This window comes from Mustelus asterias, chromosome 18, assembly GCF_964213995.1.
Source record: "Mustelus asterias chromosome 18, sMusAst1.hap1.1, whole genome shotgun sequence".
In the NCBI taxonomy this organism is placed as follows: Eukaryota; Metazoa; Chordata; class Chondrichthyes; order Carcharhiniformes; family Triakidae; genus Mustelus; species Mustelus asterias.
In genome coordinates this window covers 80,105,686-80,122,537 of record NC_135818.1, presented here as the reverse complement: position 1 = coordinate 80,122,537, position 16,852 = coordinate 80,105,686, and the positions used below count along the sequence as shown (strand labels likewise).

General features: G+C 41.3%; 1 protein-coding gene across 1 annotated transcript in view; it reads left to right on the top strand.

The window, feature by feature from the left end:
- Positions 1-270: 270 nt before the first annotated feature.
- sptlc2a (serine palmitoyltransferase, long chain base subunit 2a) overlaps positions 271-16,852 on the top strand; it is a 117,816-nt gene continuing 101,234 nt past the window's right edge. The window contains exon 1 of the mRNA XM_078234380.1: positions 271-751. Coding sequence (XP_078090506.1) covers positions 617-751 — 135 coding nt within the window. The 5' untranslated portion in view covers positions 271-616. The remainder of the gene's footprint in view (positions 752-16,852) is intronic.

Here is a 16,852-nt window from a genome sequence, read left to right as displayed (position 1 = left end):
TGCACTAGAAACAATACTTTTTACTGTATGCCAATACATGTGACAATAATAAACAAATCAAATCCTGCTCCGACTCTCTCTGTTTGCCCAGCACTGGCTCTAACCTGGACCCCGTCAGAGGTTACTGGAGTTCATGGGCAGGGGGTGGGCGGGGCCATGGAATGCGATGCCCCGCCCTTGCCCCCGCACGTCCACGTGACCCCAGAACGCGGTTCGCCATTGGTGGAAGGCTGGGGTATGACGTCTTTCCGGTGTTTGTCCATCAGTTGCACTCGTTCGTTCGCTTCCGAGCTCGCCAGCTGTTTGTGGGCAACTCCGCGGGTGAAACCTCGGCCCGGGGGAAAGATAGAAACATATATTTCATTCCGTTTGACAGGGGGGAAAAGAAAAGGCGGGGCGAGCAGTGTGTAACGGCCGGAGGGGGCGTAGCGGCGACGGGAAAGCGGACCGAGTAGGGGCAGCAGCTGGCGAGCGAGGGCGGACCGAGTAGGGTCAGCGGGAAAGCGGACCGAGTAGGGGCAGCGGGAAAGCGGACCGAGTAGGGGCAGCAGCTGGCGAGCGAGGGCGGACCGAGTAGGGGCAGCGGGAAAGCGGACCGTGTAGGGCGGAGGAGGAGATGGAGGGCAAGCTGGCGCCCAAAGGGGACATTTACAGCACCGTCAACGGCTTCATGGAGAAAGCGCACTCGGACGCCAAGGTGACGGCCAGGAAGAACGGCTTCGTGAAGCCGGCTTTCGCCCAGAACGGGAAGGTAAGGCGGCAAAAATGAAAGGAGATGGAGGAGGCTCCCCAGCAAGGTGGATACAAGACTTACCTGAACAGGTGTTTGGAGTTATTGAAGATGGGGTGGGGGTGCCCTGTAAGTTGTGCAGAGAGGATGTTCCGGGTGTGTGTGCAATGTTTTACGAATGACTCCAAACTCGAGAGAGCCTTGGACTGTATGCAAATGTTATGGAGCAGACTAGAAAGATTGAAGATCATAACTTGGGCTTTGATTGTTGACAGTGCTGTATAATCATTGTAGCCACTTTTATATAAGTGCAAATTTTCAGATGCAACTTTTCCAAATAGTGTTCTACCCAAGACTGAACTGGTTAAAGGAATTTGAACAGGTTTTACGTTGAATGTTTTACAAACTTGTGCATAAAAAAAGTAATGCTATGGCTTTTTGAGAACAAAGCACAGTTGTCTGAGATACCCATTATAAATTAGGGTGGCACAATGGTTAGCACTGCTGCCTCAGCACCAGGGACTCTGGTTCAATTCCGGTCTTGGGTGACAGTTTGGAGTTTGCACATTCTCACTGTGTGTGGGTTTTCTCCCACAGTCCAAAGTTGTGTAGGTTAGGTGGATTGATCATGTTAAATTGCCCCTTAGTGTCAGGGGGATTAGCAGGGTAAATCTGTGGGTTATGGGGATAGGGCCTGGGTGAGTTTGTTGTTGGTGCAGGGTTGATGGGCTGAATGGCCTCCTTCTGCACTGTGGGGATTCTATTCTATCTATGAATAATTTGGGGAATTAAAGTATTAAAGTTCTCATAGTTGAAGTTGTCAGTCACAAGGTATTGTTTGCTCTTTGCTAGAGCAATCTAAAAGTAATCCTGTTGCTCTGTGCCTGTGATCTTTATGCACCTCAGTTAAATCTCCTTTCCAAAGAAAACAAACACAGTCTATCTAATCTTTCCCTCCTAACTAAAATTTATCCATGCCTGTCAACAAAGGCATTGGAGAGGCTGCAGAAAGATTCACAAAAATGGTTCTGGGATGCAGAACTTCAGTTAGTGAATAGATTGAAGTAAAGGAGACTTGATAGAATAGATGAGGGGGGGGGGGGGGGTGGTGAGACTTCCTGTTGATGGAAGAATCGAGAACCAGAGGACATCTATTTGAGGCAATTGGCCAATACAACCAAAAAATTGTGGCAGGAGGAAGAACTTTCATACACCGAGGTTATGATGTTGAATGCACCGTCCGAGTCTGGTGCAAAGCTGGTATGAACAAGACAGGCCATATTTACCCTCTTTCTGTGCTATAACTATTCTGTGATTTGTTGAAATCCTCGGCTGTTTTTAGTGTCAGCACAAAGCACAATTTTCCTGTAATGCAGTCATCAATTTGTACACAAGTCTGGTCTAATTCTTGTTATAGATTGTCTCAGCATTACCTGCCTGGCTCTTGTGTGTTCATTCTCAGCTAAGAAAGGGAAGTATCCCTTATGGTGTCTTAACCAACCTTATCCACGGGCCTGATTACCATCACGTTCAGTAGACTTGCACCCAAGATCCCACTATTGTGTGTTCCTTTGCCTTGTTTGTTTCCCCAAACACATTACCTCAAATTTTTCTGGATTTAATTCAGTTTGTCACTTTTCCACCCACCTGACCAATCCATTGACACCTTCCTGCAGTCCACTGCTTTCTTCCTCACTGTTAGTAACGCGGCCAATTTTTGTATCATCGTCTGCAAACTTTTTGTAAGTCTAAATCTAACCTGCCTGAAATTAAATTTCACAATTCACAATGTTACGATAGTGCTGTTGCATTTAATAGTAAGTTACTTTGCCTTGCCACAATAATATAACTCAAGCCTCTAAATTTAAAACGACATGTCTCGAATGTTTCTCATGTAATTAGAGAAGCATTTATTATATTTAGCTAATAGTTCAGTATGAGCCCTTGTCGTGCACTTTCAACCACTTTAACAAATACAGCAATTGTTGCTGTCTGAGATTGGTGCACACATTGTCACTAGGCTAGATTACTGTAACTATTTACTGATATGGCCATAATCGCTTCTGACACCATGCAGTGGACATTTATTTATTGAATACATAATTAAATGTGATGTTAACAACCTGCAAGTGATAGTGGAGAATGTGGGGGTGGTATTATTTGGACAGCTCTTTGAAAGAGCTGGCATAGGCACAACAGACCAAATAATCTTTGTGCTGTAAGATCCTATTATATTTCCTTTCCACAGAGTTGTTAAGTCATATTATTCTACTTGTGTGGGAGAGTTCTTTTTTTTTGTAGGTTGTTTCATATTATTAGCAATTCTAATTTAAACTTGATGTGTTTTACTCTATAATTTTTGTGCCCTAAATTCCCTCCCATCCACAATTTTGTCATTTTAATAATTGCTATGGTCTAACTAGGAAGAAAATGAACACAAAGTAAGACCAGTCTTAGTGATGGGGAAATAAAGTAAAATATCACTCCTTAAACATAGAACAGCACAGAACAGGCCCTTCGGCCCACGATGTTGTGCCGAGCTTTATCTGAAACCAAGATCAAGCTATCCCACTCCCTATCATCCTGGTGTGCTCCATGTGCCTATCCAATAACGGCTTAAATGTTCCTAAAGTGTCTGACTCCACTATCACTGCGGGCAGTCCATTCCACACCCCAACCACACTCTGTGTAAATAGACTTTTTAAAATAGATTTTATTGCTTTGATGCCCAGCGCTTTAGGTTTCTTTCCCATCCTTTGGGATCTGGGGTCATGGGAGGGCCATGGTATTTCCAGACCTCTATAGTTCCTGTGGCGCTAACATCAACTAATTCAGTCCCAAATTTAAATACTCCGTCTTTATAAGGCTTTGACTGTTGGATAAATTCATTAACCATACAGGTGTCCAGTATATTTATGTTTATTGTTTCGGTAGAAAATGCAATGTTGACACTGATTCAGGAAGACATGCTTCACAATTCAATTGCAAGGTTTCCTTTAATGTTTACTCAGGATTCCGTGTCTTGAGAATTGTATTTTTGTTTGTGCCAGAACTTGTTCATTCTAAAACCGGAAAAGGAGTCCCGTTTCAAAAAAAATGCTCAAACGTAAACACAGATTTAAAAATGGGAATGAGATGCAGTGTTGCCAACCAATCTTGATTAGAATTTGGGAAGGATTAGTGACAACAGCTACACAACACACTGTCAAGGACTTATAAAATGGTGAAATTGCAACAGGAATTGAGACTTGTGGGGGGGGGGGGGGCAAAGAGATTTGTACCTACTTGCTACTGATCGTTTTTATTGATTGTAAACAATTGCTGCAAGATTATTATGAGCAAGTCAGGTTCTGTGGCCATACACCCAAGATCCCACTGCTCTTTTACACTTCTCAGAATCCTCCTATTTATTGTCTATTTCTTTGCCTTGATTGTTTCCCCAAACACATTACAAATTTCACCGAATTTGATTCCATTTGTCACGTTTCCACCCACTTGACCAGTCCATTGATACGTTCCTGCAGCCCACTGCTTTCTTCTGAGTAATGTGGCCAATATTTGTATCATCTGCAAACTTCTTGTATGTAGATATTTTTTCTGAACAATTAATTGATTTTGTTTCTTCTTGTAATTGCACCCTTGATCCAGGTACAATTCTGTATTTTTGTGCTTATAATTCTTTGTCACAGTTCTGTGTGTATTGTTATCCCGGCTCTCTCGGCACCCAATCTATATATCAGGTTGCTGAACTTGTTTTGTGATCGTATGGAGTGTGAGATTATATGCCACACCCAGAAAGTCTAGGATGGTCCAGATAATTATTACACACCATTCAAGTGTGAAAGATTCTTTTTAAGGCAGTGTAAGTTCTCTGGGAGTCTGGTTTTGTTTGTAAAATGAAACAGTTTGTTCTTGTAGTTACTATATGGAGTTTATTTCGTCTGTTCCTAGAAGAGTTATTGTGTGCAAAACTGTCTGGATTAGGGTTTAACAGCTTTTAATTAGTCAACACATTTTATGCTTGGTGACCAGCATGGCAGTGTCAGTTTTGATTTACGATTGCCTTAATTCAGCTTTGATTTTTGCCTGATATTAAAAAAAGCTCATTGCGAACATTTACAGATACAATTCTGGTGTACTTTATGGAGCAGAAGCAGAAATTATTTTTATTCACGGTTGCTGGAGAAGTTAAATGGAGATAACTTTACTAATTAAAGAATCAAATAACAAGTGTGGAAATTTCCCAGCATAGATTTGAATATAAGTACAGTGCTGTCAAGGATTGGAATTCATTACAGTTAAGAATTCTATACATAACGACGGAGGGTCAATTAGCTCAGTTGGCTGCTTTGTGATGCAGCACTAGTGATGCCAACAATGCAAGTTAAATTCCTGTACCGGCCGAGGTTATTTATGAAGGCCCTGCCTTCCCAACCTTGCCCATGGCCTGAGGTGTGGCGATCTCAGGTTAAATCACCACCAGTCAGCTCTCCCCCTCAAAAGGGGAGAGCAGCCTATACTCATCTGGAACTATGGCGACTTTACTTTTCCTTACATAATGACCATAAATTGTATCTTTTAAGCTTGATGCTGGAAAGCACATTCAGAAGTTACTCTTGAGTACTAAGGCAAATTGATATTTTTCCATTGTGCCCATTCCTAATTATCAAAAGTTCAGTGACTCTCAACGGGCAGGCTTGATAATTACCAACATGTAACAGGTACATCAAATTCATTATTACAGCTTGTCTCCAATGACTTGATGTAGATTTGTCTGCAGATCACCACTTAGAAAATGAAGCACATCGTCCAGGAATAAAGGCGTTCTGCCTCAGTCAGACTTGACAAGTGAGAAGTTTCATTCTTTAGCAATATTTCATCATTTTGTACAGAATTTTTAACTCTAATAAATTCCTAGACTGTCTATTCCAGGTAAATTTGGTTGCATTTTTTCTGGTCCCTCTAATTACATTTATTCAATTATATCAGAATGGTCTTCAATATTTTCCAATTAATACATATCAATTAGCTGTGAATGAACCATGTGTGTTGAGATGCCTATGACAATCCTATTTTGTCTTTTTATAACAAATTGGACTCTGGGATTTTCAAAAATCAAATCTACTAAATTAGCCCATTATCGGAATTTTTAATATCATTTATAAGTGGGGAAAAAAACAGGCTAAATCACCAGTAACATTTTCTAAAAGAGGTTTTTTAAGGTATTTCCATATGGCACTTCAATTCTATGGCAAATCTTCCATTGAATACACCTGTTTGTACCTTTAAAATCTTCTCAACTGCAATTGCTGTTCTCGTTCCAGTTTACTGAGACAGCATTAGGGAAGGTGAAGGGGGCAATCCAATTTGCCACTTCATCATAATAACATAAAATTGCTCTAACTATTTTCCCAAGATGTTAACTAAGTGCATCACCTAACTACTTAGATTTTTTCTTCATGTAGTTTATCAGGGCAATTACTTCCTCCTCCCGCACCCAGTTTACAGGGTGAATGACCTATTTAATGGAAGAAGTCATGACTGACTTTAGACTGTGACACAAGGAAAGGATATGTCTTGTTACAGAACATTTACTTGTGTCTGGCCTTTGTTGCTATGTGTAGCATAAACTCTTCCAGAACCCCTCAAATTGGTAATTTCTGATGTCTGGTTCCAGGTGTTCTAGGTGACGGTGAATGCATTGTATGCATGCAGGTTGCTTACGAAAGCTGAATGGGTGATTTCTAACAAGATTAGATTTTTAATGCATTCTCAGTGATGCAGTGATGACCTCAATGGAATATTGTGCCACACTTTGAACATTAGAAGCATCATCACCCTGGAATATTGACTCCTACAGATGCTAATGCCTGACCATTGTTTTCAGCATTATCAACTTGAAGTTGGTTTGGTCTATTAGTCTGCTGGTGTACGAATAAAGCAAACCTTTTGGTTTAAAAAAAAGTTGTCTTTCATTTTTTTATTCATTCACAGGATGTGGGCTTCATTGGCGAGACCAGCATTTATTGCCTATCCTTAATCTATGTAAGATTAACTACAAATCCAATCTTTTGAGATGGATTAGCTTCATATGGTGCACTTTTGCTGATGGCTGAAGAGACCAATCTGAGTGGCAGGTTCTGCCACAAGTGTCACATATGAAGCGGTCATCAGGTGTCTGAGTTATTTTCTGTGTTGGCACATCTGTTGCCAGGCACTATAGTCACTCACTGTCATGGTGATGCAAAGAGGCCACCCACAAGTGATGTTGCCATTTTCCCTTGGTGTCGGCTTGTGTCTCCCAGGTGCTAACATCTGTGTTTAGGGCCTTCATGATTACTCAAACATCCTTGATCAGAGCTTTGGACATCCTATTACTCTTGTGGAGCCAGCTAACTCAACATAAAATCCTCAGGAAATGTCACCATTTTTCATCCTACAGAAGTGCCCAAGCTGACAAAGTCATCTCTGCTTGATAAATGCCAACACAGTTGGGAACTTTGCTTTTGAAAAAATTGCCGCATACATGAATTTTATCTTTCCACAAGATGCCCTAGAATGTGCAGCAAGCAGCAACGATGAACATTGTTGAGCTTCCTTTCTTGATAACTGAGTTCTGCATGTTTCAAAGCCATACACTGAAGTGTTGAGAACGCAGGCTGTTTTGAGTCGGCAAAGTGGTAGCTACTCTCCCTATGTGTATATTGAATTCTGCTTTAAGAGACATGGTCACTGTGGATCCGAGGTAGCAGAATTTGCTTACCATTTCCAGTGGCAAGCTGTTTAGTGTGATCAAGGGTAAGGTTGTGACACCTTGTCCCATAATCACAGTTACTTGATGCTTATAGTAAGAGAGGACAGTGGGTGTCTGTTTCTCATTAGTAATAATGGGGAGGCCTTTGCTAGGTCATGCTTACAGGTGGAGCAACTCTGCCAACGTTGTCTACCTGATAAGCTGCAGGAAAGGATGTCCCAAGGCATGGTACATTGGCAAGACCATGCAGACGCTATGACAGCAGATGAATAGACATTGCTGGACAATCGCCAGGTAGGAGTGTTCCCTTCCTGTCGGGGAACACTTCAGCAGTCAAGGGCATTTGACCTCTGATTTTTGGGTAAGCATTCTCCAAAGCAGCCTTCACGACACACGACAACGCAGAATCGCTGAGCAGAGACTGATAGCCAAGTTCCGCACACGAGGACGGCCTCAACCGGGATCTTGGGTTCATGTCACACTATCTGTAACCCCCACGACTTGCCTGGGCTTGAAAAATGTCAATTGTCCTGGCTTGAGACAATTCACACCCCTCTAACCTGTACTTAACCCCCTCTCCACTCGCATTGTTTGCACCTGTAAAGACTTGGTTACCTGTTAAGACTCGCATTCCAACTACTATCTTGTCTGTATCTATATATATGTCCTGTTTGTGAACCCAATCCTCCACTCACCTGATGAAGGTGCAGTGCTCCGAAAGCTCGTGCTTCCAAATAAACCTGTTGGAGTTGCCTGGTGTTGAGACTTCTTACTGTGCCTACCCCAGTCCAACGCTGGCATCTCCACATCCAGAAATAGAGGTTTCATGCTCGTGGACCAACAGTGAACTTGATCTTCATACTTCAGCCATAAGTGGAGGCAGCAGGATATACCTCTTTATCTTAGTTACATAAATTTCACTCAAGCTTTCAACAATGCAGGGCTCTACAACATTCTGGGGAGAATTGGCTGTCCATCAAAGCTCCTCCGCCTCATCCATTCCTTTCGTGATTTATACTGTGCTACCACTTCCGACAGCATGAGGTGAAACAGGGTTGTGTCCTAGCCCCCACTTTGTTTGGTATTATCTTCTCCACACTCCTGCTTTTTGTCTTCCCTGTAGATATGGAAGCTTACCTGCAGAATCAGTCAGACAACAAGCTCTACAGTTTGTCCAGGCTGAAAGTGAAGACAAAAAATATACAGCATCAGAGGACACTGAGGCTGCGCTAGTCACTCACCTGGAAACTCCCCAACAAAGACTCATCATGCCTGTGACTTGTGCTACCAGAAGCATCTTGTAGAAAACCAAAAGTATTTTGGCTGGATCTGGTTATTGGAAAGTAAATTTTTCATTTTATCTTCTCGTTGTTGACACGTGACAAAACAATGGAGAAACACTTCAGATGTAAAGAATCAGTTCTTTCAGAAATAGCATTAAAATAAACACCACTCAAATCATTTTCGACATTCTTAATTGTACATCCATTAGTGTATGAACAATCTGCAGAATTTATTACTGACTGTTTTGGCACATCGAGGATAATGGTATCCTTCTTTCTGCTGCCACTAACTCTGCTTAACGCAGGAACTAATGGGCCCTCATTTTCAGTGACTTGTATCAATTTCTGTTAAATATTCAGGTGAAGATCATGTTACTCAATTTCAGCCTTTTTTGTCAAGACTCAAAATCCAGTGGATTCGATATACCAAAGAAGATTGCAACTATATGTGGCTAAACCTCAGCACCCTGCATTCAATTTCAGTCTTGTTGTTTGCCTTGAATATTCTTATTACTATTTATTCCTGTGGTATAAAATATGAAAGCCAACCTTAAATATCGTATCTAGATGAATAGTTGAAATACTAAGAAAACATCAAATTAAAATGTCAGTGAATCTTTTCACCTTCTTGTCTGTAATTATGGTGTATAGATATTAGTGGACTTTTATAGTGGTTCTGAAATTATTCTACTGAAAATTTGTATAAAATCAGTGCCGACAGTGGGACATCATGTAACTGGAATTGCCCTTGTTTGTTTTCTTCCTGCTCTCGAGTTTCTCGCAAAGAATCATGAGAACAAAAAAAGAAAAAGAATGCTTGGAGTATTTGTGGTCAGCTTGTTCACTGAAGAATCATGGAATATTTGAGTCATATACAAAAGTGTTTTTGTAAAAATGGTTTTGCAAAATGTCAGCGTGTCTGTGCCTCCTGAATGGGAAGGTTGTGGGTTCAAGCCTCACTCCAGATTTGATTTAACCAAGGCTGACATTTAAATACAGCACTGAGAAGGTTATGCATTATCACAAGTACCGTACTAATAAAATGTTAAACTGAGACCTTCTCTCACTTCAGATGGATGCAAAAGATATCATGCCATTTCTTTAAAGGAGGACGGGGGGGGGGGTTAGTGTTGTGGGCAATGCTGCCAGACACAATTGATCATTTATCTATTTGCATTTATCTATTTGCATTAAATTTGCATTTATCTATTTGCACACTATTTGCAGTTTCTGTAGGTAAATGTGACAGACAAGGTCCTGCAAACAGTAGCAAGGTGGGTGACCTGTTTTGTTTTGGTGATAGTTAAGGGATGAATGTTGGCTTATTAGTTGCAAGAACTCCCTGCTCCTTGGAAAAGTTTCATTTTGTGATTTATTTATTTTTAAAATTTGTTTATTTAGTTTTGGTTTCATACAAAATAGTTTGAAAAGTGCCATGGAATGTTTATCACCCACTTGAACAAGCATTGGGTATTTGCTTATTGCCTCATCCAAAAGACATTAGGTCTAGGTCATTAGGTCATTAAGACAAAAGACAGGTCCCTGTTTGTGAACCCTCCACTCACCTGATGAAGGGGCAGCGTTCCGAATAAACCTGTTGGGCTTTAACCTGGTGTTGTGAGACTTCTTACTGTGCCTACCTATGACAATGCAGCACCCCTCAATACTGTTCAAGTATCTTTCTGGATTATGTGTTATAGTTCTCGAGTGGGACTTGAAATCTCAGTCCTTTTACCTGGAGGCAAACAGACTAAAAGAGCCCTGGCCTATTAAATCTTTCCTAATAGTTCTAACCTCTCAATTATTTGTACAGGATGAGAATGTGTTTAATAAAGCACACAATATCCTAGGCATTTTTATTAGGGGCATAGAATACAAGAACAAGGACTTTCTCACCTCCCAAAAGGGGCAACCCGTGGTTCATAGGTTTAGCTATGAGATGTTGTAATGCAAAACTCCTTAAATAGTGACAGAGTAAATAAAGAGTTCTTCATGTAGCAGCCTGCTCTTTATAATTACAATAGATGTTTGGAGGGATTGAACATAGATGGTTCAGTGTCTAGCTATCTATCAGTCTAATCGTAAAGATATCCAGTTCTATGACAGTGCACCATTCCAAAGTTTGAAGTGTGTTCGATTTACAAAAATGACTGGTATGGTAATATGGCTGCATCACTGAACAGTAATCGAGGCCTAGGCAAATGATCTGGGGCATAAGTTCTAAAAACACCATGATCATTTTGAAAATTTGAATTTTGTTTTTTAAATTAGCTGGGAAATAGAAGCTGGCATAAATTAAAGTAGTCATGAAACTCACTTCCTCTTGAGGGGTAAATATCACAAAATGAAACTTTTCCAAGGAGCAGGGAATCCTTGCAACTAATAAGCCAACATTGCAGTGACCACTTCATCTCCTCTACTGGCTAAATAATCAGTGCCCTCAGCAAGGAGAGTTTGTTTAGGCTTTTTTTAACGTCTCTGGTGCTTTTTCACTTACAAGGATATTACTTTTAAACACTCCCAGTTTACAAGTTTAGCAGAATTTTGTGAAAACAAAGCTTGTAGTTTCTGCCTGGTGAATAGATGCCAACACACAAGGTAGGAAGGGGGTGGGAGGTAATTGGATAACTAACAAATTAGCATAATGCACAAAACTCCCAGATTAACCTATTTAAACCAAATTTATGTAGCATCCCTTCACAATTTAACCCAATAAGCCTAGAAGATATCATTCTGGTGAACTTGTATTCTATCCCCTCCAAAGCCAGTATCTTCTGAGACTCTAACCGAAATTGAATGCAATGCTCCAGATGTGGTTTGAGCAAAATTCTCTACAAGTGAATGCCACGTTTTGGATCTCAACTTCCTTGAGATGAAGGACCAATGTTCCATGAGCCCTTGCAATTACCTTTGTACAGGTACAAAGGTAACTGCACTATATTACACTATAGTGATATGTTACATGAACATAGACATAGACACCCTACAGTGCAGAAGGAGGCCATTCGGCCCATCGAGTCTGCACCGACCACAATCCCACCCAGGCCCTACCCCCACATATTTTTACCCGCTAATCCCTCTAACCTACACATCCCAGGACTCTAAGGGGCAATTTTTAACCTGGCCAATCAACCTAACCCGCACATCTTTGGACTGTGGGAGGAAACCGGAGCACCCGGAGGAAACCCACGCAGACACGAGGAGAATGTGCAAACTTTGTTGATCACCCGAAGAGACAAAGTGAGAGTGGGATCCCAACAGATTGGTGTCTCTTGTATTTCAAAATTGTTTGCGTCATTGAGATAATGGATGGAGTGTGGTCCAGATGGCAGGGTGAAATATTTTTGTCCTTGAATAGTGTGAGCCAAGTGGTAATAAACCTGCTTTTGAGTCAGAGTGTAATGAGGTCAAGTCCTACTCCAGAGATTTGAACTTGAATCTCGGTCAGCACTTTAGTCGAGCTGAGGGAATGCTGCACTCGGGTGCTGTAATTCAGTTGAGATGATGAACTAAGTTATCATCATTCCTTTTCAATAAAAAGATCCTGTGACAGTATGAGAAGAACGGGGGGGGAGGGGTCTCTGTAATATGAGTTCTCCTGATGTGCTGGCTGCTAATTATTCCTCAATCAGCAGCACTTAACAAAGACAAATGATGTGGTCATGTATCTCATTGCCGCTGTGTGCAAAGAAACCATTGCATTTTTCTACATTATTCCAATGCCTACACTTAACGAAAAGTAATGCACTGGCTGTGAAGTGCTTTGGGATATCTTGCTGTTGTGAAATATGCCATATAAATGTTCTTTAAGCGCAAGAGCTTCACTAGGTCTGTGTTAGACAGACCCTCTTGTCGCAGCAAGAGAGCTACTAAGAGTGCAAAGATCTGGTTTGAGCCTGCATAGGGAGAGTTCTTGGATAAGGTCAAGAAACCTTAAATGCAGAATTCGAGCTGATATTTCAAATTTAATTAGTGTGGATGTTAACCCTTTGAAAGAACTTGGATTTATCACAGCTTCAGGATATTCCAAAGCATTTAGCGGATAATGAATTACTTTTGAAGTACAGTCATTCTGTGTAATCAGATGCAGAAATTAATTTGTGTTCATCAAGGTTCACAAGCGGTGAAGCAAACTCCAATTTCACAGCACTTGAGATCTTTTACACCCAACTGAAAAGGGTTTGATATCTCATCTCAAAGACTGCAATGATGCAGTGCTTAGTGCAGCACTGAGGGTGTCTGTAAGTCTAGATTGTGCTCAAATATGGGATGGCGTGTGAAACACAGCTATCACTCATCTGAACCAAGTTAACCTTTTTCTCTGTCATAGTAAAGCAATTATTTGTATTGATGTAATAATCGAAAATGCTGGAAAGACTCAGCAGATCTGGCTGCATCTGTGAAGAGAGGAACACAATGCCAGGGGCGCTTACTGTGCCCACCCCAGTCCACCGCTGGCATCTCCACATCATGACTGGATGTGGCAGGACTGCAGAGCTTGGACCTGATCCATTAATTGTGTAATCACTTGGCTATCTTTTTGCATGCTGCTTCTGCTTTTTGGCATGCAAATTCTCCTGTGCTGTAACTTTGCCAGGTTGACGCATTTTTAGGTGTGCTTGCTGCTGCTCTTGGCATGCCTTTCTCCGCTCCTCAACTAAAAAAAATGGCGAAATAGGATGTCCTTTTATAAGCATCATCTTCACTGTTTTTCTACAGTGGGGTGGCACAGTGATTAGCACTGCTGCCTCTCACCACCAGGGACCCAGGTTCAATTCCCAGCTTGGGACACTGTCTGTATGGAGTTTAGCCATGCTAAATTGCCCCTCGGTGTCAGGGAGGTTGGCTAGGGTAAATGCACAGGGTTATGGGGATACGCCTTGGGTGGGATTGTGGTTGGTGCAGACGCGCTGGGCTGACTGGCCTCCTTCTGCACTATGATTCTATGATTAATTTTGTAGTGTTTCATAATCCTCATGTCAGAATTCTCTGGAAATTTCCTCACTGTCCTAACTCATACCACAAAGAAATGTTAAATTTCTGGTTGTCACTTTCAAAACACAAACACATTTGTGTTAAAGAATGATCTGATTTACTTGTGAAAGTCGAAAATCCTGGATTTATATGCAGCCTTTTCTGTTCTCGGGGCTTTGCAGCTATTGAAGTTATTTTGAAATGCAGGCAAGCATGACAGACAATTTCTATACAACCATGTCTACAAACAGCAGTGAAATAGCCACATTTTCTGCATTTATGATGTTGATGGAGGGATAAATGTTGGCAAGGCCCTGGAAGAATTCTGCTCCTCTAAATGGTGCCATGGAATATTTTGTCTTGAGGGAGGGCCAATGAGGCCTTGGTTTAACAACAGTTCTGACAGCTGGGGAGAGTCTTGAACACAACCTTGCAGATGTTATCTACTGGCACAAGATTACCGTGAATCACAACATACAAGATTACCTCATTTTTTCAGACCTAAAATTCATGTTTGACGCCTATTTTTAGAGGGATTTTTTGAGGCTTATGCACTGACATCGATGGTAGTGGTTGTTGGATTTGTCTTGTGCAATTTCAATTCATTTTCTGTGCGTTAGTGACAAATTTGCAAATTCACCATAACACAAGAATATAAGAACACAAATAGGAGCAGGAGTAGACAATATGTTCAGTGGAGTCTGATTTGTCTCCCAGTTTGATCTTTGGCTTCAACTCCATTTTCCAACCAGCTCCCCATATCCCATAATTAAATAAGAGACCAAAAACTGCCTGTCCCAGTCTTAAATGTATTCAACAATGGAGCTTCCACAACTCTGGAGTAGAGAATTCCAAAGGTTCACAGCCCTTTGAAGTAATTTCTCCTCACCTAGTCCTAAATGATCAGCCCCTTATCTTGAGACTGTGTCCCCTTTTTTTTATACTTTTCCAATTCAATCAAATCAAGTCCAATTCAGAGTCTCAACAAGTTGAGACATTTCCAATCCAAGCTGACAAGACAGGGCAAGCAACCATTTACCCTGTCCTGGGCCTGATCTACATGAGCCAAGCTGATTGGAGCAGGCGGAGAATTCCTCCTCCAAGGCTTGATCTCATTTGCATCTTAGCCAAAAGGCCGAGATACCGCTTTTAAAAATTGCTTCATATGAAACATATGAAGCTTAAATGCAACCCAATGACCTCAACCAAGTGCAGCATCCGCATAACTACACTTGATCTTAGCCAAAACTGTGTCCCCTTGGCCAGCATAAATGATTTCTTAGCATCTACCCTATCAAAGTCCTCAGAATTTTGTGGGTTTCAATAAGGTCGGAGAATATAAGCCCACTTTACTTGGCCTTTCATCATAGAACAACCTCCTGACCCCCAGGAACCAATCTAGAGACCCTTCACTGTACCACCTCCAATACAAGTATGTCCTATCTTAAATGTGGAGACCAAAACTGCACACGGTATTACAGATGTGGCCTCTTCAAAACCCTGTATGATTTTAGGAAGGTGTTTATTCTTATGTTCCAGACCACTTGCAATAAAGGCCAACATGTCATCTGCCTTTCTAATTGCCTGCTTCACCTGCCTGCTAACTTACAGGTTTCTCATCTTTTTAAAAAGATTCTGCTTTTCTATTGTGACCAAAGTGAATAACTTCAAACTTCCCTACGTTATATTCCATCTGCCATCTTGTTGTCCAGTCATCTAACCTGTCTATGGCTCTCATGTCCTCCCCAAGGAGGGCTTCAAATCCCAATAGTACTAAATATACTCACTAATTTGAAGCTTCTCTACAGAGCTGTCTTTAGTTTCTGTATAGTTTTAGTGATGCTTTGACATTTGAAATGATTTCAAGTAATTGGCAACTACTGTATGGTTAAAGGAAGAAAAAGTACACTTTGTTCAAAGTCAAATCACTTATCCAGAAAATTCTGCTGCGATATTTGTTTTTAAAAGCTGACCTGTTGTACACCGAGGAGACCTAACATGTCAGTTTTCCTTGCTGTCTGGTGACAGAATTGTCTGACTGACTGGAGCCTCCTGCCTTCCTGAGCAGCTCCACTGGTTACAAGGGAGACTGACTATGGAATTTATGGAGTTTTCTGATCTGGGAAAATGTGCCTCTGGCTTAATTTACAATGTACTCGGGCAGCATTTGGAGAGCTAACCAATGCTAAAATAAATTAAACAAATATATCTAATTCCTGACCCCATGTCAGCTGTGGCTCAATGGCCGCGCTCTTTCTTGCCTGTTGGCCAGATGCTGGGGATTTGAGTCCCACTCCAGAGACTTTAGGATGTGTATAACCCAGGCTAATGCAGTAGCTACTGTTGGAGGTGTCCTTGTTTGAATGAGACATCAGACTAGAGGCTCTGTTGTTTCACGCTGAGACACAGAAGATTCCATTGCACTATGTGAAGGAGAGCAGGAAAGTTCTCCCCAGTGCCCAGCCCAATAGTTGTTCCTCAACCAACACTTGAAGGAATAGATATTGTGCTCATTATCACATTGCTGTTTTGGGGCATTTGCTGCTGCATTTCTTACACTGCAAGAGTGACTATATTTCAGAAGTACAGGGTACGTCATTGATTGTAAAGCTCTTGAGGATGTCTGACAGTCACTGTACCAATACAAATTATTTCTAAATTCCAAAATAAGCATTTCGGAATAGTTTCTTAAGCTTGTGTTTTTTCCCCCTATTAAATAATGAGCTGCTGGTTTGTAAGGAATTGGACAAAGGCTATTTGGTCAATTAGGTCGGCATGACTGCAGCTGCTTGATAGCTAGTGGAATCTCTTCCAAGAACAGAAACTTGCAATTTCCATCAACTCCTTGAAGCAAACATGCGAATGCTACCTATTCCATTTGGACTTGCTGGCGCAATGTGAATACCCAGTAACCAAAAAGAGCAAATTACTTTCAGAATAACAAGTTTAGCACCTTTTTTTTTAGTTAAAATCAATTTCTCTTCAATTTTGTAAAATAAGAACACCTGTCCTCTTTCCATTAATAACTTGCCGTATCCATATTTGTAAGGTAACTTCGTGCACTTGTAAACAGACCTATATAACTAGATGCACTGCAGTACCAGAGCTCGC